General features: G+C 39.0%; 1 protein-coding gene across 1 annotated transcript in view; it reads right to left on the bottom strand.

Moving 5' to 3' along the window:
* SOX6 (SRY-box transcription factor 6) overlaps nucleotides 1–24,721 on the bottom strand; it is a 384,265-nt gene that overhangs the window by 53,015 nt on the left and 306,529 nt on the right. Inside the window, exons 10-11 of the mRNA XM_088018068.1 lie at nucleotides 23,166–23,349; nucleotides 19,959–20,146 (exon numbers count right to left, since the gene is read on the bottom strand). Coding sequence (XP_087874194.1) covers nucleotides 19,959–20,146; nucleotides 23,166–23,349 — 372 coding nt within the window. The remainder of the gene's footprint in view (nucleotides 1–19,958; nucleotides 20,147–23,165; nucleotides 23,350–24,721) is intronic.

The raw sequence follows: 24,721 nt of genomic DNA, 5'->3' as shown, positions 1-24,721 counted from the left end.
GCAGTATATTTTAGGTGGTAACAGTGAGGGCAGAGACTGCACCAACTTTATTTCTTAAAAACTCAGAAATTGACCTTTAGCTTTTTGTTTCCACAATTTAAACATCAAGATAATAATAACATTGGAGCTGAAAATCTGATTTAGTTCATAAATCAGAACCTGGTCTTATAATTCAAATTTGGGAATTAAATAGGAAGATTATTTTAAAATTAGGAATCTGACTGCCCAGTCTAAAAGCAAGGGCTTCAGTGTAATTAAACCATCTTTCCTATAGAATGAGGGAATGCACTTAGACCACAGGTAAAAATTTCTAAATGATATAAAAGCAACCCCTCCAGGGGCTGTCTTACTGGACCATCAGCAAGCAAGCGCATGTTTGTTCCTAAAGCTGGGTAGCGGTTGTCCCTGTCCTCCATTGTCTGCCTAAACGGGGGCAAACCTGGAAAATTAACCAGAGCAGAACATGGGGCAGAGAGATGGCTCACTCACTCCTGAAGATTGCCTAATGTTAACTACAATGGACTTATACAGTCTCAAGGAAAAAACAGTTATTCATAGAACAAATCACTTCCCACATGAACATGACATCTAGCAGTCTTTAAACCTCTGTAGAATTATTAATTTTTAATTTTCAGACCAATTAATGACTTGAGAAAAGATCATAACAATTATATCAAAGTTTTAAGATTATAGCTCTCATTTAACTCTACTATATATATTTGACACAAAGGAGAGCACAACCTTAAAAAAAAGACAATCTTTTTTCACTGATTAGATAAAACTCATATTCAATTTTTATATGATTAAAATTTCAATTTTCCATAGCTGAAGTGACCAAAAGACTAGCAAAACAAAAATTGCTGATAAGACTGGCCGGCCTTCTGGCCTACATCAATCAAGACTAGCATATTAAAAATCTGTAATTTACATAAGGCTTCAAATTGTGGATTGTGTTCTCTTTTTAGTAATATGTTATGAAGGGCAGGATTAGACTGCTCAGACCAAATAAACAAATAAGTCTTAATATAATCTATTTAGGAATCTAGTTTGATTTGAAATATTAGTTTTCCCTTGAAGCCCAACTAACATATTTATAGCGCTCAACCTTTGTACTTGGAGTTGTTTTAAGATTCAGTGTCTATTGTTTTAAACAGTCACTTCTCCTGGATAAACTGATTTGACTGCAAACTTCATTCTTTAGTACAGTTTCTACTTGAAGATAAATCAATATTAAATATTCCCTCAAACATCATCTACAGATCTTTTTTGTCTCATTACATTATTTTTTTAAGAGGGGGAATGGGGAGAGGGAGAGAAGATGAGAAAGAGCGAAGGGGGAGAGGGAGAGAGAGAATCGTAAGCGGGCTTCACACCCAGCATGGAGCCCGACACAGCACTAGATCTCACGACCCTGAGATCATGACCTGAGCCAAAATCAAGAGTTGGATGCTCAACCGACTGGGCCACCCAGGTGCCCCTCATTACAGTATTTTTTTTAAATTATATGTTCATGGCAGTGATTCTGGCAAACCAGTTTGTACAAAACCAGGTGAAATTCATTAACTCTCACAGTGCTGTGATCTCACCATATTATACTGATCACTAAACCCATCTGCACAGCTAATTCTTAGTCCTCAGGTAATGCTTTGAGAAAAAAATAAATGTTTCCTTTAAACTCCAGAGATCTTTGGTACAACAAACCTGATCTACTTCAAATGGATTTCACTTCCTTTCTACATCCTCTCCTTTCCAGCACTACCCACAAAGATGATAAACAAAAAATTGTTTTAGTTATGGCAAAAAAGTGATGGCATGTTACTTATGTATGCTATCAGCCTAAGGCAGCTTTGAGTCTACCCCATTTCAGTAAAACAGGAGGCAGGGGGCACACAGCATAAAATTCCCTTCTAAGCTGAAATCACTGACTCAGTTACCTTGCTCCTCACATAATATGGCACACACTCAGCCTCAGTGACCACCAGCATCTTAAAAATTGTTAAGTCCTTTTACACACTCATGTTATCTGTAAGGAGTGAGCATCCTAATTTTATAGAATATACTGAGGCTCAGTAAGATTAGAGACACCCCCAAGATCACACAGATGGTAGTTAAGAGTCAGAGGTAGGCCTAGAAGGCAGATCTTGAGATTTAAAGCCCAAGCTGAATTCCTTCTACTCTTTGGCACAGCTTAATTTATGAGATTTGACTGAGTTTTAGGTACAGGTCTTGAAATCAGGAAGATCAGGATCCAAGCTGGCTTCCAAAGTCTAGTAAGTCCACATTTATTTTATAAATGTAACTTAGGAAGCTCTCCAGGTCTAAGACCTTACTGTATTGCCATTTAGGTAAAAGATATCAGCATTAGATTCTGAATTAATGTGTACTGGTTGTCTCTCAGCTCCCTAGCCTATGCTACCTCCTTCATATAGGGTTAATTCTTATGCAAAATTTTAGAGACCCTACCACTGGAGGTGCACACTCAGGAGCCCCTGTTACACAGGAGGAAGCTAGGTAGTTGCAGGTATTACGCTACACTCCAGAGCCCTGCGTAGAAGTGTGCAGAGACAGCAGCTGCCCCTTGTCACTGTAAGAGCTTGGAGAAAAATCTTCACCCGTGGTCAGACTGCACCCTCACTGTAGTAAGTTGCAAGACTGCAGCGAGAGTGGGAAATGAGAAGTGAGAGGGAGGGAAGGAAAAAGCGAGGAGGAAGGACAGGGAAATGGAAGGGGGAGTGTGGAGAGATGACAAGACAGTATAAGAAGGGGGTCAGGGACGGAGGATGGAAAGGGGAGAAATAGACTCTCGTATGTATGAGGAGGCAGAGACAAAGAACGGACTGTGGGAAACTGATCAACCACCTCCAGAACAGAAGACAGAAGAGAAACTAGCAGGGAGGCGGAGTAACTTGGGACAGCTAGAAAAGACTTCAAAATTCTTCTAAGATCTCATAAGAAGCAACTCTTCTATGATGTGAACTTCCTCTGTCTGAGGAAGGCCAGACACACACAAAAGCAGAGACAGACCCATAAGAAAATAAATTTTTATCCCCACAAGAATAACTACTTCTTCCCAAGCCTGGTCCCTAGCCACAAGCAAGCAATCAATGAATAATAACTGGGCATTTTAGGCTCAGTGTTAGTGGGACAACAAAGACCAGAACTTGGGCTCTTCTTTCAAGCTAATCATAGTAATTAACAGTGCGGTGCAATGGAAAGTATAGAATTTATACATGGAGGAGCTGATATCAAAACCTAGAGTTACCTCCATTATTCTCATGGTTTGTCTTTTTTATGTTTGTTTTTAAATCTGTAACAGTGGATTAACAGGAGTTAATAATCTCTATTGCATAACAAGATTTTTATGAAAATCAGATTTTTTATATAAAAGTATCATCCATAAGTGCCTATAAAATTAATGTTACTTATTTCATATTTTAATTTGGATTTACAATCTTCTACCCCCCTCGTGTTTCTCCCACTGAGAAGATAGTCACTTATCAGTTGCTTCTACAATTTCAACATAGCAAACAGGCTGACTTTCTACAAGTCTATAGTGTAAGGAGAAATACACTCAATTTACCTCAACTACCACTACCATCACTGTTACTCATTTTTTCTCTTTCTCTCTCTGTCTCTCTCTCATACACACACACACACACACACACACACACACACACAATCTCTGCTTCAAGGCATTCAGGCATTCAAGGCTTTCATCATCTGAACCGTGCCTCTCTGACCCAGAGCCCACTTCTCTCCTGAATGAACTGTCTTCCAGCCATTATCCCCTGTGTGAGGAGACCCATGTCCCACCAGGCTCATGCTTAGAGATCCTACCTGCTTGCTCCTCTCTCCATACTTCACCCTGCCTGTCTTTCTTTGAGGCATTTCAAGTCTTTCCCATCCCACAGAACCTCTCTTTCTACCTCACTGATTGGAAGGGTATCCTTTGATCTTTGTGAGCTTAATTAACCTTGCAGCTCCTTTCACTTATTTGGCACTTGGACCCCACATTGCCAGGTTCACTTTTAGGTATCTGTCCTAGCTCCCAGATCATTATATATTTTCCCTTAGGACAGAAAGGGACTCGTCAATTTTCTCTGAATCCCAAGCACCACAGGCCCCATACATCAGCTATCACATGGTGTGCACCCTGTTAGGTCACATGGTGGCAAACAACAGTAAGGGAGCCAGCAGAAAATCTGTTTGCAACTACCTTACCTCACATACATTATCTTATTTAACTTCTCCACAGTTTTATATGGTGTATTTATCATTTTCACCTTCTATGAGGGTAAACAAAGGCACAGAAAAGTAACAGCCCCAGATGACACAGCTAGCAGCACATGCAGTGTTAAAATGAAAAGACCACCGATTAGTCTGTGAAGCTGACTTCCGGACCTTGATATAACTAATTTCAAAGTGTCCTGTTCCTTCTCCCATTACCAGTGTTCTGACTAGATCCAGGGAAGTTATTTTACAACAATCAAGAAAGACTAAACTTGCTACCAGCCTCCCTTGTAGGGGTGCTATTAAAATTAGAGAATTCATCCTCTTAATAGAATAAAAAGTCTTAGAAAGAGCATGAACTGGAAATATCTAGAATAGACTGTGATTTCACCCTTAGCCTAAATAAACTGCATAATGTGAAAAAAAAGAATAAAAAGTCTTGATAAGCTGATGTGATTTTTAATATGAGTTCACTAAAATGTTTCTTTAGATGCTTGCCTTACTGTCCCCACTTTACAGATGGGAAAATTGAGATTAATCTTAATATTGGTATTTTAACATCAACATAGGCAAAAGGACTCCAAATTTATGGTTTTTCTTTTCTTTTCAAAAAATTTATGTTGATCCTAAATATGTGAAGAAAACAATTTTAGAGTGATCTGCTCTGTTGAAAACCACAGGGGACTCTTACAGCCTACAAGGTATAGGGATCTAACGCCACAGGGCAATGCATTTCACAACACACCATTTGTGTTATTTCAGAACTAATGCTATTGACATCATTTATAAAAAGATATAAAGAGCAAATCAGGGTTGCCCCAAAAATAAAAGCAAGCATTTCCATCCATAGTGGGAAGACAGCACTTTCGGAAATTCTAATCTTAGTTGCAAATGTCAAAGATTGCAAATTGGATCTTAGCTAAAAGTGAACTTCTGTCAATGTGCTTCCAATGGCACATTTTTGACAACCAGATTTAAGACAATGCTGAGAGAGAAACAGTGATGGAGAGAACGCACAGAGTACATCCATGTGCAGAATTTTCATATACACGCTCTATACTCAGCCTTAGGCCTACAAGCTGAAAATGAAAATAATCAAGTATATCAATACCTAACTCCATAGAAAGAAGAGAGTGGAACACACAGGCAAAGACTTACACAGATAGACACACAGTCAGACAGACACATACACATTTAGGTCAACAGACCGACAGACTAACTCTCAGATTCAGAGAAAGACGCAGACATTGGTCCACCGACATGCAGACACGCAGACCCAGGTAGACCGACACACGTTCAGATAAACACATAGACACAAAAAGATACTGGCAAACATACAGACACACTCACAGATGCACACTGTCAGACAAACAGACACACAGCAGACATTGACTTCCACAGATGTAGACAGACTCAAGGACAAAGAGACAGACAGACACACACACGTACACACATACCTGTGCATTCACACAGATTGTAGGCACACACACATATCAGTTACTCTCAGAGATAGAAAGTTATGCAGAGACCCCCACAAACAGACAGATAAACCCACACAAATTTAGACGCACAATGAGAAAGGTACACGTATGCACTCACAGAGATGCACACGCATGTAGCGCGCGCACACACACACACACACACACACACACTCATGTGGAGCCACAGCTAATGTGTGGCCTGGTAGCTTGTGTTCAGGGCCCACCAGAACACGTGTGCAGAGGTTGGTATTGGGGAGGAAGGTGAAGTCCATCTGCTATTGTGGAAAGAATGCAAGATTTGAAAACAGGAACTGTGAAGAGCCTCAACTTTGACACTACCTGTTTGAATGTAAGCAAATGATTAAACCATTTTGAACCTCGTTCTTATCTGTAAAAAAAGGAATGATAAAAATTAAAACTCAAAGAATGGCTGTTGGAGTTAAATGTAAAAAATGTGAAAAGATACTTTTCAAACAATGGAAAACACTGAAATTTTCGTGATTGTTTATTATTATTATTATTATTATTATTATTATTATTCCATGTTCCTAAAACTGCAACCAGCGAGAAAAGGTCTTAGGAAACGATAGAGGGAAAGTACTATGCGGAGCATTTTATCTCAAAGGCAGTGAAAGCACATAAATCCTAGAGGTTGGATTAGAGAAAATGAGGTCAATTTATTATGATTCTGGAGGAATGGAAATTGATAAAGTGATTTTTGTAGGATCTCTAGAAATCCAAGGACAGAGCAGACATTAATCCCCATTCTCAGGGCAGAGGTCCCTAAGGAAAATCTTTAGGATGTACTGAAGCCAACATCTGTGAAATGGGACACCAAAGCCTAGGAAAAGTTCACATGGCCGCTAAGGAGAGCACCTTCCTCCTCGTTCAGGGAAAGCTGGGTGGATCCAGTTTCTCAATGGACGCAGACAGTAAAATCATACAGCGTGTTTTCAAGTGATAGCTTAGGTTTCTCTGAGAAGTCTAAAATTTAGAATCTAGACAGGTTCTTTGTGAGATTTAGGAAGCAGTTTATATTGACTCGAGGAGCTTTGTGAAAACTTGGGAAAATGGTTCAGAATCTGTTCAGCCTTGCTAAAGTCATGTTTTAAACCAAATCAAACTTTAAATGCTCAAATTTTACTAGGTTTTTAAAAAGATGATCTGTCATTTAAGTGATCTAATTCTTACCTTTAAGAACTCTGCAGTCAAATGACTTCAAGCCTAATTTTTTTGTTTCAGTTGAGAATCATAGCAAAATATATTTTTCTTTAATGTGCATTTTTAAAAATAACTGAAATATTCCTGACAACATGTGTTTTGAATTTTCTGCAACTCAGGTATTTTAAATTGTTTAGTAGATTGAGTCGATTCTAAAGGCCATCTAGGTGGAACTGATCTAAATTAGAGGTTGAGAATTTTTAAGAAATAGTTTATGTATTTCCTTATGTGGGGTGATACAGTGTTAAGTCTCTTGACACTACATTTGTAACATCCTTTCTCTGCATATTGGTTCTCTTTCCACTGGAAAAGTTCTACCTCCATGACATCAGGACAGGCTCTAAGGACTTTAAAGAGATTCAAATAAATTTCAAATGGAGCTCTGTCTACAGAAATGCTCCGGGAAATCCTACTTACAGAGAAGGGAATGGGTTGTGTTTTTTTTTAAAAGGCATGGTCCTAGGCACTTGGCTTATAGTTTCTTGATTAACTCCCCAATAACCAATGGAACTAATTATTATTAATCACAGATGAGGATACTGAGGCTCAGAGAGGTCATAGACCTAATGAGTGAGAGAACCAGAATCTGAAGTCCAAGTCAATCTGACTCAAAAACATAAGCTTTTTTCACTTTTCCACATTTCTTCAAAGTCTCTCCCATCCCTTCTTTAAACTGCCATGATATTCCTCTTAGAATGTAGTTCAGATTAAATGTGCCCCCTCTACAAGCATCTCTGATGGCTCACAATTATCTACAGAGATAAACCTAAACTAGCCATGGCAATGATCTGTTTCAGCCTGCCTTTCTACCAGTTACACGTCAGGCACCAGACCAGGCGCGCTACATGGATTATTTTATTGACTCTCCACAACAACCCCTTGTGTTTAGAAACTATAAATATTCCCATTTCTCAGATGGAGAAACTCTGGCAGTCTAACTTCAAATGTTTTGCTCTTATCCACAATCTTATTCCAGTGGAGGAACGGAGAAGAGAGAGAAGAGAGAAAAAAAGTGGGGAGAAAGGGAGAGGGTGAGAGGAGTGAGACCATGAAGGAGGGAGGAAGGGAGGAAACATTTATTAAATGCCTAATACATACATACGTACATATATATATATATAATATGAGATTTACTAGGAAGTTAAATATTGCATCATTTAATTCTCAAATTCTGACATTTTTACAGATAAGGAAACTGAGGCTCTAAGATATTCACTAAGTAAAGGTAAATCCAGGATTGAATGCTGGTTCCCTTCACACCACACCTGTCCAATATTGTGCTTTGTAGATAGTACGTACTTAATTAAAATGGAACGGAATTGAAAAATAGTGTGTTCATGGGATAAAGAATGCAGCGTTAGTCCTGAGACCCAAACTAAGGCAAAGAAAGCTAGGTAAAAATGGATGGGTCTAAAAGATCGATGATCAGGTCTGTTAAGAAACAGCTCTACAAAGTTACTATCATTCTAAAACTGAACATTGTAGGAACATTCCTGAGGATGTTACAAGCTTTTATGCAGACCCATAGGAGAAAACCCATGCTTCTCCTGAGAAACTATGTTATTTATATACTAGAAAAGTTTACAGAGTAGAAATTTATTTATATAGTAGTAGTGGGTCTTATAACACATCTCCTTTTGGCCTTGTTACCACGAAGCTCACAGTCAAGTCTGTGGCCCATTTCTAGCAGTTACATAAATACGTATTAGAAGAATTTCTGTGCACTATTTCTTCTCTAGTTTTTATCTTGTTTTATTGTATGTATCACTGTAAATCACCCCACACTATTTTTGCATTATGGTAAGATATTAACAATATCATATTATTAACTATTTGGCCTCTTAATTCAAATAGAATCAAACCAATAATCATTTCTAAAAATGATGTTTGATTACAATGTTTGATCAGTAAAGCCTATTCTTAAAGTTAGGGTGAATGCAATTAAAACACATATTGTATGTACATGGTATTCCATGATGTATTCAAAGTATCCCCCCAGCAATCTCAAAAACCCTTTCCGAGGGTTCACTAGACCAAAACTATTTTCATAATAATACTAAGACATTATTTGCCTATTCTCTAATGAGTGTACAGTGGAATTTCCCAGAAGCTACCCAGCATTGTGATACAGCAACACGCTGAATGCAGAAGCAGAAAGGAGAATCCAGCTGTCTTCCACTAAGCCAGACGTTAAAGAGATTTGCAAAAACATAAGACAAAGCTATCCTTACTATTTTGTTATTTTGAAAAATACACTTAATGCTCTAAAGTGTTATTTATATTAACATCTCATGGGTTTATTATTATTTTAAAATAAATATATAGTCTAATTTTCAGTTTTAATCTCATATGATAAATATTGATAAATATGTCCCACATAAACAGAAACTCTTTGGGGTATTTAATAACCTTCAAGAGTGAAAGGGGCCTTGAGACCAAAACAAGTTGAAAACAGCTGATCTGGAAGGACTGAGTTTAGATCTAGAAGGGATTAGATCTAGGAAGATGAAGGGTTAAAAAGTACCTGCCATAGTGGTAGGTTAGGTCTATAAAATCCTCATTGCTAGTAAATTTGCTCCATATGTGCCCAAACCAGCAACTCTTTATGTGAAGTTAGTCACTGGATGTATCAAATTTTAACCCTTTCACTGGGAGACCCATTAACTGAACATGGGCTTTTGAGTTAAAACACTTGTTGTAAACAAAAACTTACAGTCCTTTATTTGCTCCTTCCCCACCATTATCCCTAGGAAGTATCTTAAACCTTATAAACCTTGTAAAAAAAATAAATTCTCACCGTTCTTTCCATTTAACATGCAGAAAAGTAAGGAGCCAAACAAGTTTGTTGTTGTTTTTTATGAATCAGGTCTTAAACTAGTAGCTAGGCAACCAATCAAGTAGCCCTGACAACAGAAATAAAAGGAGCTTAATGATTACATTTAGCTAGAAGCCTATATACAACACTGCATAGCTGCCCAATGTTATTGGTTATTGGTTCAAATGTAAAATCTAACATTAATAAAACTTAAAATTTTTCTGATACTTTAGGATTTTTGATCTGCATATGCTGTTTCAGAGAAACACTATCACAAGAATAAATAGAAATATTCCTTTCAAGGACATACGCATGAGGCATATATATCTAAGTAGACCCAGCTCATGATTTTAACATTCATTTCATTAAAATTGATGTTTGAAACTCAGATGCAACTGCCTTGTCAATCTCACAGAGATGTAGGCGACGAGTGAGACACTGGACCGAGGGAGTGCTGGAGCAAAGTGATCTAGAGCTGGTCTTAGTTTCTTGATCTGCCAAAGAGGAATAGTAATACCTACAGCCCTGAATGTGGAAAGGTTCAAGAGATATAATACATGTCATATCGGTTTTCAAGCTCAGAAGCACTATAAAAACATACGTTGTCATGATGTGAAAAGTACCACCTAAATGTTTTTTAAAAGCCAACTATTGCTCTGCTTTGCAAATGTTACAATTCGAATTTGTCCCCTTCCTGTAAAATCCGTTAATGTGTCCAAAACCCTCAAGGCACATGTTGTTATCTGGGGATTAAGTTGACACAGAAAAAGGCACCGCAACTGAACATACTAGTCAACTGCTCACAAAAACGACCACCCTGATGAATCAGTCCTATGTACGTACACCTTTGGAAACAACAAAACCTCACTAGTCCATGTGCTCTCTAAGAAGCTCATTCATTCCAAACACTTGGCTAAATAATTTGCTGGCGATCCCCTTTCACTTATTGTTGTGTGGCTATATTGATCTTCTGTCTGAACTTATCCTGTCATGTAACAATGAATATGTGAATCAATTGTATAAATAACAAAGAGCTGTGCCAATTGACTGTGAAGCAGAAGACATCCAGTATGTTTTTCATTTCCAATAAAAGGGGGCAGTATTACATCAGTGTAATACTGATGTACTGTTCCGATATTTTTGCCAAGTATGGCTGAGGAGCAAGAATCTACACTTGCAAAAATTGAAAAACTGCCTTTTTGAGCAAATAGGACCAAGTTTACAGGGTGCCTCAGTGATTGAATGATTATGTTCCTATTAGCTTGGTTGAAAAAAATATCATTTGGGCATGAGAGATGCATATAGTTAGCAAGAATCAGGTTAAATACTTTCAAATATCGTAGATTGAAATTTTGTTTTTTGGAAATATATGAAAACATATATTAAATTAGTAAGGACAAAAGCTCGCTAGAATTCTAATATAATCACATTTGAACATTATCACCTTGGTTATGGCCAGATTCTAGCAGGTAGCTCCTAGTGTATACCAGTTACTCAAAGAATGAAAAAGAAAAACGCATATCTTGACTTTGTAAGAAGGTGCTGTTTAGCTTCTCAGTAACCTTCTGGCCCCAGGGAACAGTAGGTTAACCCATTCACCACTGGAGAGTATCAAAGAGTAAAAATTTAACAAAATTAACAACTATTTGACAACCTGTCTAAGGTCTTAAAGTAAGTAAGGATGTAATATTAACTGAGCATCTCCTGTGTCAGTTGGGTGCTCTACATATGTTTTCCCTCAAAGCAATCCTTCAAGGAAAGGGTAAGGATCTCCATTTTACAAGTATGCTTATGGAGACTCACAGAGGTTAAGTAACTTAATTAAGTAACACAGTGGAAAACAGCACAGGATGCTACTAGGATTAATCCTAGAAACTGAGTCCCAGGATTAATCAACTCCAATACCCATGTGACCTCTAACTGTGTTGCTATTCCACATCTCACCTCCGCTTCTGCCTCTTGGTCTATATTAGCATCATTCAACCTTCACTTTCCTGACTGATAGCTTTCCAGGGGCAGAACCAATGGACAGCGTGCCGTGGAAGAATGTCTTAGACCAGACAAAAGGTGACAAGTATGCAGGATGCAGGGGACTCATGCTTTTCTGCTTCATGATTCTTGTTTATTTTTACTGTCTTATTGCATCAAAGGTTTGAGATTGCCAATGTAAAAGTACTTCTACGTGTAACAGCCCTAAAGATCTTATAGAAAATTAATAAATGTGTCCAGCACAGTTCTATAAATAAGAATGTCATTGTCTAAGAATTAGGACAGCTGGAAATTTCATTGCTGTTCTGCCATGAACCCACCATGTGACCATGGCAAGTCATTTTCATTCTCTAGGTCTCAGTTTTTCCATCAGTGAATTGAGTGATTGGGCCAGTTCAAATGTAATGTCCCCTCCAATTCTTCCACTCAATACTTTTAATCCCATCAATGTACATCAGAGATAGTGTGATAGGAGTGTCCAGTGGTAGCATGCTTTGATACCTGATAAGATCAAGCATTTTTCTTAAAGGATTCTCAGAAGGTGAGGGGAATGGCAGTTCAGACCACATGCACATAGAGGTGTAATCTGCCTATTTATGAGCAACTCTGATCAGTAGGGAATCAATCTACTGGCTCATCAAGATTATTAAGATGAGCAAAATAACCAGATTCCCAAGTTACATAACAGCTATTCAGGAAAGCTCTAACCAATTACCGAATCAATACTCAAACATCAGGAAGGTTAGAGAAGTTACAGATGACACTTTAACACTGAAACAGCCCACTCTGCCTCACTTCTCTTCTGGCCAGATGCCCTTCGCTGAGCTCTAAGGATATTTAGAAGCAGCCTATTTAAAATTCTGCTGTGTATTGTCATGACTAAAATACTTTCTATCTTAGAGATGTCAAAACAACAAAATTTGGTAAGCAATTAGTCTATAATATGATCTAATTGCACTGGTACTTAGGGATAAAGATGGATGGAGTTCTTGGTGTGGAAAGCTAAAACTGAAGGCAGTAACTTAGACTTGTGCTGGCAGGACACTCAACAATCCACGCACAGAGGCTATGTTGAAATGATGAAGCATAACAGCTCCTAAGGTGCCGTTACAGTCTATTGTCCCTACAATCTATACATTTAACAGACCCTAAATATCCTGTGACACAGCCAACCAGAACAACTCCATTGGTGCCGTTCTGGCCAATCAAGTCAACAACGTTTCATTTTAAAGTGCTAAAATCAGGATATACCCAACAAAGTGAAATATACCATGGGCAAACTTATATTCAGATGGACATATATATAAGTCTATACATTACATGGGCGCCTGGGTGGCTCAGTTGGTTAAGCGACTGCCTTCAGCTCAGGTCATGATCCTGGAGTCCCGGGATCGAGTCCCACATCGGGCTCCCTGCCCAGCAGGGAGTCTGCTTCTCCCTCTGACCCTCTTCCCTCTCGTGCTCTCTATCTCTCATTCTCTCTCAAATAAATAAATAAAATCTTTAAAAAAAAAATAAGTCTATACATTACAAAGACACAAGCGCCCCATGCCTGTGTAGGAAATGTTTGTCCACACTCATCATACATATGAAGCATATTTTATACATACCTAATGTTACTGAATGTCACAAAAACACTCTACAGTAGGTATCCTGAGGCTTTGCCCAGATCCCCCCTCAGGACTGAGAGGTTGGCTCCCTCAGCTGCAGGGAGCATCGTTGGTAGCTAGCCCTCAGTTGTTGGCCCTCTTTGGCATTGCCTCAGCTAAAGAGAGTCACCTCACTCAAGGTCATGTCCCCTGGCCAGGGTAGCCCTCATCCAATGACTGGTTGACACAAGTGTATAAAAGTTCACCCCTTCCACCCAATTTAGGACAATTCTGAATGGCCATGGCAGCCCTGAAGCTTCCCCTGGGGTTGACTGAGGCTTGACTGAGACTGCATCATAGACCAATCCTGTTTTTGTCCTTTTCCTTCCACGGGTGGCAGTTAGAAAGAGCACACCACAATAAACATGCTCGCTAATATCTATCTCCCACTCAGCTTCTCAAGGAACCCAAATCTGTGACACACTTCTTTGCAAAGACTGTCCAAATAAGAGAGTGACAAGGTATGCTTAATAAATTATAGGGTTTTATGACAGCAACTCTGTGAAAAATTCTCTAAAACTGTATTATGGGTTATAAAGAACAAATTCATAAATCTAGTTAATGGATCTCTATATTTAAGAAAACAGATAATTCCAAAGTGAACAATTTCAAAGACACTTAAATTGAATTTGTCACAATCCATTTCACCTATCTTATTGCACATTATATATTTACCCTCTTTGACCTTAGAAGAAAATCTAAGCCTCAGAAGTAAAAGCAGTATCCTATGGAACCTCATAAAATTAAGATGGATATTTTGATTATAAGAGAGCCAAAGCTACCATAATGAGGTTCTTAATTTACTCTTCTCTATGCATCTAACCTAACAAGCAAGGACAGATATAAGCTCTAGAAACTCAACAAAGCCTATAAACCCACAAAATACATGTTCAAAACAGTGAAATTACTGGGAGGGAGATCATGTTAAGGAGAGCTTGTGAACTCTCCTTGTACATAATGGAGTATAACAGATTTTTCCATTATGCTTGATTTTTCCAGTGCCCAAAATGCAACCCCAGTAAAGTCATCTACAGAGAGAGCTCTCTTCAACCAGGAAACCAGAGTTTTCTGGTTCTGCAGAAACTACTTTGCCACTTACCCTCAGGGGCTCCATTATATCCAGTGTGACATATTTTAGGTTAAGTTTGGATCTATTAGTACTTTTTTAAATTGTAACCTAATCTCTCATCTCTTACCCATGTCTTCCAAAGCAAAATAAGATTATTTCAGTACCTCAGACTTCTCCCTCCCAAATGAATTAAGAAAAGTCAATGAACAACACTTAAAATTAACTTGCAGCATTTGAAGTTAGTAGTGTCTTAAGTTTGAACTCCAACTCCAGCTGATGATACAAATTCAACAATACAGGGTCACAGTGTCAGACAAACAGAGATTCAATGCTGGAAGCAAGGTATGCCCAGTGCCAATTTACTACTAGGTATGCTGCACATGGATTAGGATGCTCTCTTCTAAGGCTGGTTGGAATGACAGATGGCTTTCAGTGAATGGCAGAGTTGCTACAACAATACTGAATTTATTTCTCATTTCTCCCTCAAACTAAATGGCATAGGCACACATTATGTTTTAAAGATTCTCTATGCTAACATTCAGAACAAAAATTTCTAGATGCATTTTTCCAAGAAATATTTAATTCAGAGCATTAATCAAAAGCAAATGATTTTCATAATTTAATAACAGAATGGTTATTTAAATGAAATAATTTTTTGTGGAATGAAGTTTCTGAGATGTATTAATTCTAAATATATTTTATCTAGCCCAGTGATTTTTCAACTAGAGTCCATATTCTCCTTCCTCCCCCCATAGAAGACATTTGGCAATGTCTGGAGACATTTTTGGTTGTCACCAAAGGGAGGGGTGCTACTAGCATCTAATGAGTAGGGGCCAAATAGTACCCCCCACCATGACAAAGAATCATCAAGCAAAAAAAAAAAAAAAATTCAATAATGCTGAGGTTGAGAAACCCTGATCTAACTTAATTAACCTGAAGTTTCCATAGCTTTGTATAACAACTCACTTGTAAGGGAGTTTAACTATGTGAGTTAGCCAAAATGCCAAAATCTGAAAAATCTACTCTTTCCTTCTTCTGACCCTCCCATTATTGTGTGAGGACCTCTTAAGTCTGACAAAATAGTATATTTGTTCTCTATATTCAAGGTCACCCATGATTTAGTTAAAGGGGATAGGAAACATTAAAAAATGCTCACTCTACCAGAGGCCATACTAGGTGTGTTCACATATATCTTATTTTTTCATTGTAACTCAGGTTACTATCCTCGTATTATAGACAAAGAAACTAAGATTCAGAGAGGGTAATCAACTTGCTAAATATCACACAGATGGTAAGTGACAACTCAGTGACTACTATACCAAGTGAGAATAGTTAAAACTCATTAATACTTTCTCATATATGCAAGGAAAATTCTGAGTCACTAATGGTTGTACTACTCAAAGAAAACTTTGGAATCATTGATAGTTAATGGGATGAGGAGGATAAGTACATTTTCACCATATGTTTTTCTGTATTAGAATTTTTGGTAAACAAAAGAAGACATCCCAATGGCCAACAGACACATGAAAAAGTGCTCCACATCGCTCGGCATCAGGGAAATCCAAATCAAAACCTCAATGAGATACCACCTCACACCAGTCAGAATGGCTAAAATTCACAAGTCAGGAAACGACAGATGTTGGCAAGGATGCGGAGAAAGGGGAACCCTCCTACACTGTTGGGGGGAATGCAAGCTGGTGCAGCCACTCTGGAAAACAGTATAGAGGTTCCTCAAACAGTTGAAAATAGAGCTACCATACAATCCAGCAATTGCACTACTGGCTATTTACCACAAAGATACAAATGTAGGGATCCAAAGGGGTACGTGCACCCCAATGTTTATAGCAGCAATGTCCACAATAGCCAAACTGTGGAAAGAGCCAAGATGTCCATCGACAGATGAATGGATAAAGAAGATGTGGTATATATACACAATGGAATATTATGCAGCCATCAAAAGGAATGAGATCTTGCCTTTTGCAACGACGTGGATGGAACTGGAGGGTGTTATGCTGAGTGAAATAAGTCAATCAGAGAAAGACATGTATCATATGACCTCACTGATATGAGGAATTCTTAATCTCAGGAAACAAACTGAGGGTTGCTGGAATGGTGGGGGGTGGGAGGGATTGGGTGGCTGGGTGATAGACATTGGGGAGGGTATGTGCTATGGTCAGCGCTGTGAATTGTGCAAGACTGTTGAATCACAGATCTGTACTTCTGAAACAAATAATGCAACATATGTTAAGAAAAAAGAAAAAGAAGAAGATAGCAGGAGGGGAAGAATGAAGGGGAGTAAATCAGAGGGGGAGACGAACCATGAGAGACAATGGACTCTGAAAAACAAACTGAGGGTTCTAGAGGGGAGGGGGGCGGGGGGATGGGTTAGTCTGGTGATGGGTATTAAAGAGGACACATTCTGCGTGGAGCACTGGGTGTTATGCACAAACAATGAATCATGGAACACTACATCAAGAACTAATGATGTAATGTATGGTGATTAACATAACAATAAAAAAATTTAAAAAAAAGAATTTTTGGTAAACATATTACTTTCATTTGAAAACTAATAAATTAAAAAAGATTCAAATAAATCATTGACATACTTCTCAGATTAATTTTAGGATTAACCCTTGACAAAAGAACAAAGTAGGAGATGGTCCCAAGTGTATGTACCCAGTGTGTTGTTGTTGACCCAATTTCCCACTCAATATCTCTATGCCAATACTTGTTTACTCACTCAGATCCCCAAAACAGATCTTATAACATTATTCACATCATATGTTATTTCATGGTGTTCTCACTGAGAATATAGTATCAAAGATTGAAAGACTGACTCTGTGTTTATCTCTAATATCAGAATGGTAGAAGAGGTTTGGGGGCAAGACTCTTCTTCTCTTGTGGTCCTGAGACCTCACTCTATATGTAAACATTTATTCAGGCAGTTCTTAAAGAGGGGTTCTGCCTTGTGAGGATGGGGCACTTAGTTGATTGAGCAGATCCAGTGACTGGCATGTGCATGAAGAGGCCAAAGTACATAAAAGTTTATGGCTTAACAGGCACCAAAAGACACATTATTTCCCCAAATAGTTTCTCTCCTACCTGATCTGAACCTCCCACCAAGAGGATCAATAAAGGCAAAGGGGTGCAATAGTGACCAATTTTTTATTGATTGTTTGATGCTAACCTTAGTAAGTCAGTGCAGTGAGGACACAATAAAATTCTTCATTGAGCTTTGGAAGTCAACCCTTCCAGAGCTAAGCTTCCTAATCTATGTAAGGACTGATCACATTCATACTTTGAGAATTCCATCATACGTCTATCCCCTTAAACTCCTTCCCAGCCCATGAACCCCAGCCATCTGCTAGAATGGCTACAGAATATCGGAGATCAATCAAGGATGAGAGGTTGATTTAACATGAGCAATGGTTCTGTATCCCACTGTAATTGGTTGAATTGTGTCCCCCAAAAAGATATCTTCAGGTCCTAACGCTTAGTACCTATGAATGTGAACTTAAATGGAAATAGAGTCTTTGCAGATGTAATCAAGTTAAAATGAGGTCACACTGGATTAGAGTGTACAACGACTTGTGCCCTTATAAAAAGAGGGAGATTTGGAGACACACACACACACACACTGGTGACAGCCCTGTGGAGAGAAGCAGAAACTGGAATGATGCAGCTATAAGGCAAGGAATGGCAAAACTTGCCAGCAACCATCAGAAGCTAGGACGTGGCAAGGAAGGAATCTTCCCTAGAATTTTCAGGAGTATGGCCCAGCCAACACCTTGATTTTAAACTAGTCTCCAGAATAATGAGAAAATAAATTTCTGTTGTTTTAAGCCATCTAATTTATGATCGTTTGTTATAGTTTTAGGAAATGAATATACCCAAAATCTCAGAGTGTCACATCACCATACGTTTTGACAAGGAAACAAAGAAAAATAAACAACACCCTGGTTATAGCTATATATTCAAATACTTAAGTAACAGTACACATGACCTTGTACTTGTCTCGTGACCTTTTCCACATGCTAGTTTAAAACTCCTTCTAGGAACTAGGAAAGTATAAGTTTATTAGAAAGAATGGAGTCTAGCAAGGATGGAAACAAAGAGAAGACTCTTGGTCCTAACTTTTAAGTTATATTCAGCCTATACCGAATAAACGTATGAATGGAAATAACTTTTTAAATTTATTCTAAAACTGTTACCAAAGACACTGCCCACTATGCTACTCATTTGTTCCTTTACAGTTCTCATGTTAAAAAAAAAGAAAAAAAGAACTTTCAGAATGTGGCACTGGGAAAATATGGTCATCTCTTTTTAAAAAAATGGCATGTTTCATTCATTCATCAGATAATCAGAATTTCTCACCCAGTGTACTACAACAGCCTCTCAACTGGTCTCCTTGTTTCCATTCTTAACTTCCTCCAGTCCATTCTTGCAGATTAGGCAGAACAGTCCTTTTTTATGTAAATCAGACCATGTTTCTGCCCTGGACAAAACCCATCTGGGGATTCCTATCACCCTCAGGATAAAATGCAAATCCTTTCCAGGGCCTACAAGGTCCAGCATGTTCCACCCCAGGCTATCACTTTACTTCATGTCCCACCGCTCTTCCTTCTCTCGCGCTACTCGTGTCACATGGGTCTCCTTGTTCCTGGTACACTCTAAGGACCGCTACACGCCCTCCACTCACCCCCGCTACCTGGATGCTCTGCCTCCCACTCTTCCGCTGGCCTGCACCATGCCTTCCCTGAGGTCTCCCTCAAGTGTCACTTCCTCACAGTGCTTTCCACCCCATCTAAAAGAACACCCTCTAACTCCCTGCTTAACTTGCTTCTGTTTCTCTCACGGCTTCTATTCACCTCCTGATATTACTGACATTACATTATCTATTTAATTGTCGATCTTGTCATTGTCTGTGCTCCCTTATCACAGCATGGGCTCTAGGAGAGCAGGGATTTTTGTCTGGATTGTTCACTGTTGTATCTCCGGGGCCGGGAACAGTGTCTACTATAGAACAAGCACTTGATACATAATTTGGTGAACCAAAAAAGAAATGAATGCATTTCGTAAGTTGCTTTGTTTTATTTCTTGCCTTGGCTGACAGGAAACTTAGTAATAAATTCAATGGTGAGTCATAGTCATACAGTAGCCTTCCTCACGAGCATATATGCTTCTTCCTTCTTTTAAAATATTCTGATGTTCTATTCCTCTTCTAATCACCTCATACCCCCTTCATCATAAAACATTTTCAATCTTTCGTAATGGGACACAAAGGCCCCAGTAGGCAGGCAGGGCGGGTGCCAGGTTGGGTGCATGGCAGAAAACCCCGCAGTAAGTGGGAGAGGGTGTACGTGTTCATCAGCAGTAATGCTTGAATGTGACACACGAAACAGCCCTCAGGCCACAAACCCAAAGCTTTGGCCGCCTGGAGAGAGCCAGATGAGAATGAGCCAATGGGTCTAGCAGAGCCAGTGAAGGAGGGAAGCAAATTTTACCTTTTCATTCCTGCAGTTGTTCAGCCCCATATTATTCACGGAGGACAGTTTCCCATCCACGCCATGCGGCTGGTGCTGCTGTTGTTCCCGCTGGATCTGTTCGCGCATCTTCCGAGCCTCCTGAATGGCTTTCATCACTGTGTCCTGATCGCCAAACAGGGCGGGGGAGTTGAGACTGGACAGGATATCTGCATACACAGGATGCATCATCAGAAGCTTACAAGGCTAGATGCTAACAAAATACTGCCACTGTCCACTCCCCTGTAGAATGCTGCCTTCTCCGAACAAGACAGGGGCGTGTTTGCTCTTCGGAAAACTGCAGGACTCTACATAGAGCCCCAGGAAACCAGGATGTGCTGGCCTCTTAGCCGATGGAGGATAGCCCAGCATGCCAGTTAATCGGGGCCCTGTCCCCTTACCTCCTCACAGGGGAAGGTTCTGAGATTCCAACTGCCAACTCTGTGTGTGTGTGTGCGTGTGTGTGTGTGTGTGTGTGCGCGCGTGTGTGTGTTCTGGTGAGATCCAACAATTAGTGGGGGAGTAGTAGGCAAGAAGGGGGTAAGGAGAGGTACAGAGATATCTGTGATACTGGGTATACTAATACAGGAAAGCTGTCTCTGGCCTACCAAAAAAAATTCTGTGTACTACGGCGACATCTTTATCTGTGTGTTCATATGTCCACTGCAGGAGAGAGGGGGCGGGAAGGAATACACTGCACTCTGCATTCCCCAATCACTGGCTGGTTAATGAAGCATTCTACTCATCATGCTGCCTCAGTTATTTACCAAGAGAATGACAACCCATTCCCTACCCCCAGCCGAACACCTACGGCTCTAAGCTCCCTGTCTTCCTGATAGGGAGGCTGTATGTGTGGGAATCGTTTTCACGTCAGTACAAAGCTTCAAATAAAGTGAGAATAAATATTTATTTTCGTTATATTCTATACAACTCAGAGGGAAAAAAATAAAATTAAGCTAACCAATTCTCTTCCATATCTTGCATTTTACTGTAGGTTAAAATTAATACTTTACATAAGCTTTTCCCATTTTTAGACTGAAAGAAGGCAATTGCTTGCTGAGTGATCGATTTCAGCTCCTGTGGTAAAGTTTAATGTGATCCATTTATTTGTATGCTGGTATGAATATTTCATGGCACATGTATGTGTATGCACACACATACACCTCAGATAGACAGGACAGAGGAAACCAGGCTAGAGTAAAGTCCACACCATGCATGTGTGTGTGTGTGTGTGTGCAGTGCACGTGCATATGCATGAGCTCAGAAAGAATTACCAAGGCTTTCTACAGTAAGTTGTTTAACAGTCAAACAATCGCTTCTTAGGATATAGAAAACCTCTTAGCTTTTGCTCTGGAGCTGTTCTGATAAAAACCAAACAACATTTCTATCCAATACTGTCTGGACAAAATTGTGATTGCTTTAGCCCATTTCTAGCTTATGATCTAAGAAACATGCTCTGCTCAAGTATATACTCCATAACACCAGGACCTGTGAGCTGTCATCTTTGTCCCTCATGATGCCCAGTATAGCAAATACTTTCCAAACAAAATTCAGAACTGGATAATGAGAAGGCCAATAAAGCCAATTCAAGATCAAGCCTATTATTTATCCTTAAGTTGGCTTTTTTTTTTCTTACTTCACAACTTCCAACAATCTAGCAACCATATTCACATACTGGGAATGATTCACTTCTCTCTCCCACACGAATATCACTGACTTGAAGTGAAAACCTCCTGGCCCCCTGCAGAGGCATCCAGACTCAAAACGAGAATAGGTTCCTAATGTCCCAAATTTTAATGAGGAAGAGGTATATCTCACCATCAGAAGATTCACTTAAACCCAACACAGTGCAGCAAATACTCCAACTGTGAGTTCATAAAAGAGAGCACCAAGTTTATATAACTTAGGCAAGAGGACCCAGATTGTAGTCTTGGCTTTACTTATTAATAGCTACATGGCATTGGGCAAGCCATTTTACCTGTAAGAATCATTTTACTTCATCATATGATGAGGGTAATAATGCACTACGTCATAAGATGATCATGAAAAATCATATGAGATAAGATAGGCAAAAATGCTTTTCAACTGTAAATGGCTACACTTACATACTATTTTGTTTATTATAATAAGCATTTCAGGCTCTGGGACTCAATAAGGCAAGGAAGGTAATGTGGTGAAGAAACATTGTTCTAAGTCCCCAATCCCTTCTTATCCCTGTGTCTTATATGAAAATTAAGAGGCTTAGTAACAACATGTTAATACTTATTTGGCACTCTGCTACTGACAAATGCTTTCAAGTTTATTGTTCTATTCCACATGTATATGTAAATGTGGTGGTATTGGTTCAGTCTAGTTTTTTTTTTTTAAATTATATGCCTTCTAGGTGCCAGAGACTGTGTTAGGCATTTTATATGCATTTTTCTCTCCAGATTCTCATAATAACGTATGAGCTAGGTAATAATATTCCCCTCTAAGAGATTAGGAAACTGAGTTCAAAGATATTAAATAACTTTCCCAGAGTCACCTAGCGCGTATGTGAAGGCTCTGAGTCCAAGTCTGTCTGATGCCAAAACCCATGTTTTCCCTCTTTACTTCTCACTGGGGTATGAATGTCCCTAGAGATCCTTGGCAATATATCAGAGAGTGTAAGAAGCCCAAAGATCATTATGACATATCTTATCAGGTATCAATTTTATTTCATACTATGTCATTGAAGTGTGTCATTCACATTTGTTTTAATGCAAAACTAATATGGGATAAGATGTAAAATTCACATACATTTTAAAAAGAAAATATAAAACTTCGAAGAAATTTTGGACTTTTGGCAGGCAGCCTGGAGGCCAGGTCCCTTTAGCCTATTGGAGTCTCTTGTCCGCCTAGAGTTACTTCAGTGACAAAGCATTAACCGAACACAGAAATCCCCAAGTCTCTGATTTGCTGGATCTAACTCAGCAGTCTCTAAAGAACCCATCCCAGCAGGATTTATATTACGACCTTTTCCAAAAGTTCTAACCACTCAAGACACCAAAAGGAGTTTTGTTTCAGTAGAAAGGATTTTACTTTTACTTTTTTTTTTTCCCCCCTTGGACTAAGGAACACTTTGGAAACAGGGATCAGTCATCACTGGACAGGTTTGCTTTCTTTTACCTAATTCATAAATCTCTTCCTGTTGGTGACCTTTCCATTTACCTAAAGAGGATCCTCTTCCCAAGCTTCCTCCAACGGGGCTGGGGATGCCGCTTTTGTTGGGCAGATGGACGGGGCTGGTTTTGCCGGCTGGGAAGAGGCTCTGGGCGGGAGATGTGGGGGCCCTCACAGGCTCGGCCGTCTTGGGTCTGGAAGAGAGATTTAGCGGCTGTGCTGCTGCTTCATCCTACAAGAGTTCAACATAAATCATTATTAAAGAAAAAAAGACAAATGAAGCACATTATCACTTAGTAAGCCACAGCTATTTTACACCTCAGAGACAATGCCACGTTCTCCTACAATAATAACAAAAGAAGCTAATTATCTACCTCCTCGAAGATTCATCGGAAGGAAACCTCATTAATTTCCCTGTGTTATGCTTCTATTTACATTAACTGTGTAGTTGGATCATTCTTTTTGCCAAATTAAAATCTGAATTAGCTCACATTACAGCTTAATTTCCTAATGTGTTTTCAAGGATCTAAATTAACCTAGGGCATTTACAAAGAATTATTTAAAATTTCAGCAGCTCTGTAGTGCTTTTGTGTTATTCTCTCTGAAAAGTTCCTGCAACTATAAATAGGCTCTGCAGCTAATTTTTTAATATATATTTTAAATCAAACAATTGCAAGTACTTTAAAAATGGAAACACCGGCTTCTTCTGCTCTCCTGGGCCTCTGCCCAGGGAGCCACATGCCACAGCATGGTTTCTATGTGGCTTTCTGGGTGTGGACACTCCTCATGGCCTATATTCTGGTCTCTATTCAGGTTTAAAATTAATTTTTGCAAAGAGCAAGCACACATTATAATTATGTTTTACATACCATGCTATATGTAATTTATTTTTCGTGTCTAAAGTGATGTCTCTTTATAAAATTCTTTGCTGTGTATATTTACAGAATGTTTATTTTAAGATGTCTGTTCTTCTATACTGGGCACAGTATTCAAGTATCTGACTTGTAACTCTAGTGTAAGCAGGAGCTTGAAAGCTAAACTCCTTGCCTTTATTTTGTCTCATGTATCCTGCCATTAAACACATATAACAACATGCCCATCGTTTTAGAAATTAAGTTGTAATATAAACATCTTCATTTAAATGTTCAGTTTTAAGATCTATATTATTGTGTTCTACAATAAAATTGTCAGCAAGTGTTAATTTCTCTTTTGCTTCTAAGAAGGCATGGAGAACTTTTTCAATGTCATTTTTTAAAACACAATAGAGCTTGGAAACAGAACATCCTCCTCCCCTTTGGGAAGAGAGCCTGATCCTACCTGATCTCTAAGGTCTCCCCTAGTATCATGGTCATTGTTTAAGGGGGGACAAAAAGAGATGCCAGAAAAGGCTACTCAGGAGAATGATCAGAAAGAGAAAATAGAAACAACATGCACAGAGAAGCCAGTATATACACCAAGGACTCTGCTAGACATTTTCACGTATATTAGCTCATTTAACTAGCAGTAAGTCTATGAGGTTGGGCAGTATTATTCTAAATTCACAAAGAAGGAAGGATCAGAGTGATAAAATCATTGTTCAAAGCCATACATGGAAGGACAACATG

The sequence above is a fragment of the Eumetopias jubatus genome, unplaced genomic scaffold (genome assembly GCF_037043125.1).
Source record: "Eumetopias jubatus isolate StellerSeaLion01/CBP00866 unplaced genomic scaffold, mEumJub1_p1.0 scaffold_13, whole genome shotgun sequence".
Classification (NCBI taxonomy): domain Eukaryota; kingdom Metazoa; phylum Chordata; class Mammalia; order Carnivora; family Otariidae; genus Eumetopias; species Eumetopias jubatus.
Note: the sequence above shows the minus strand (reverse complement) of the source record. Positions and strands in the feature narration are given on the sequence as shown.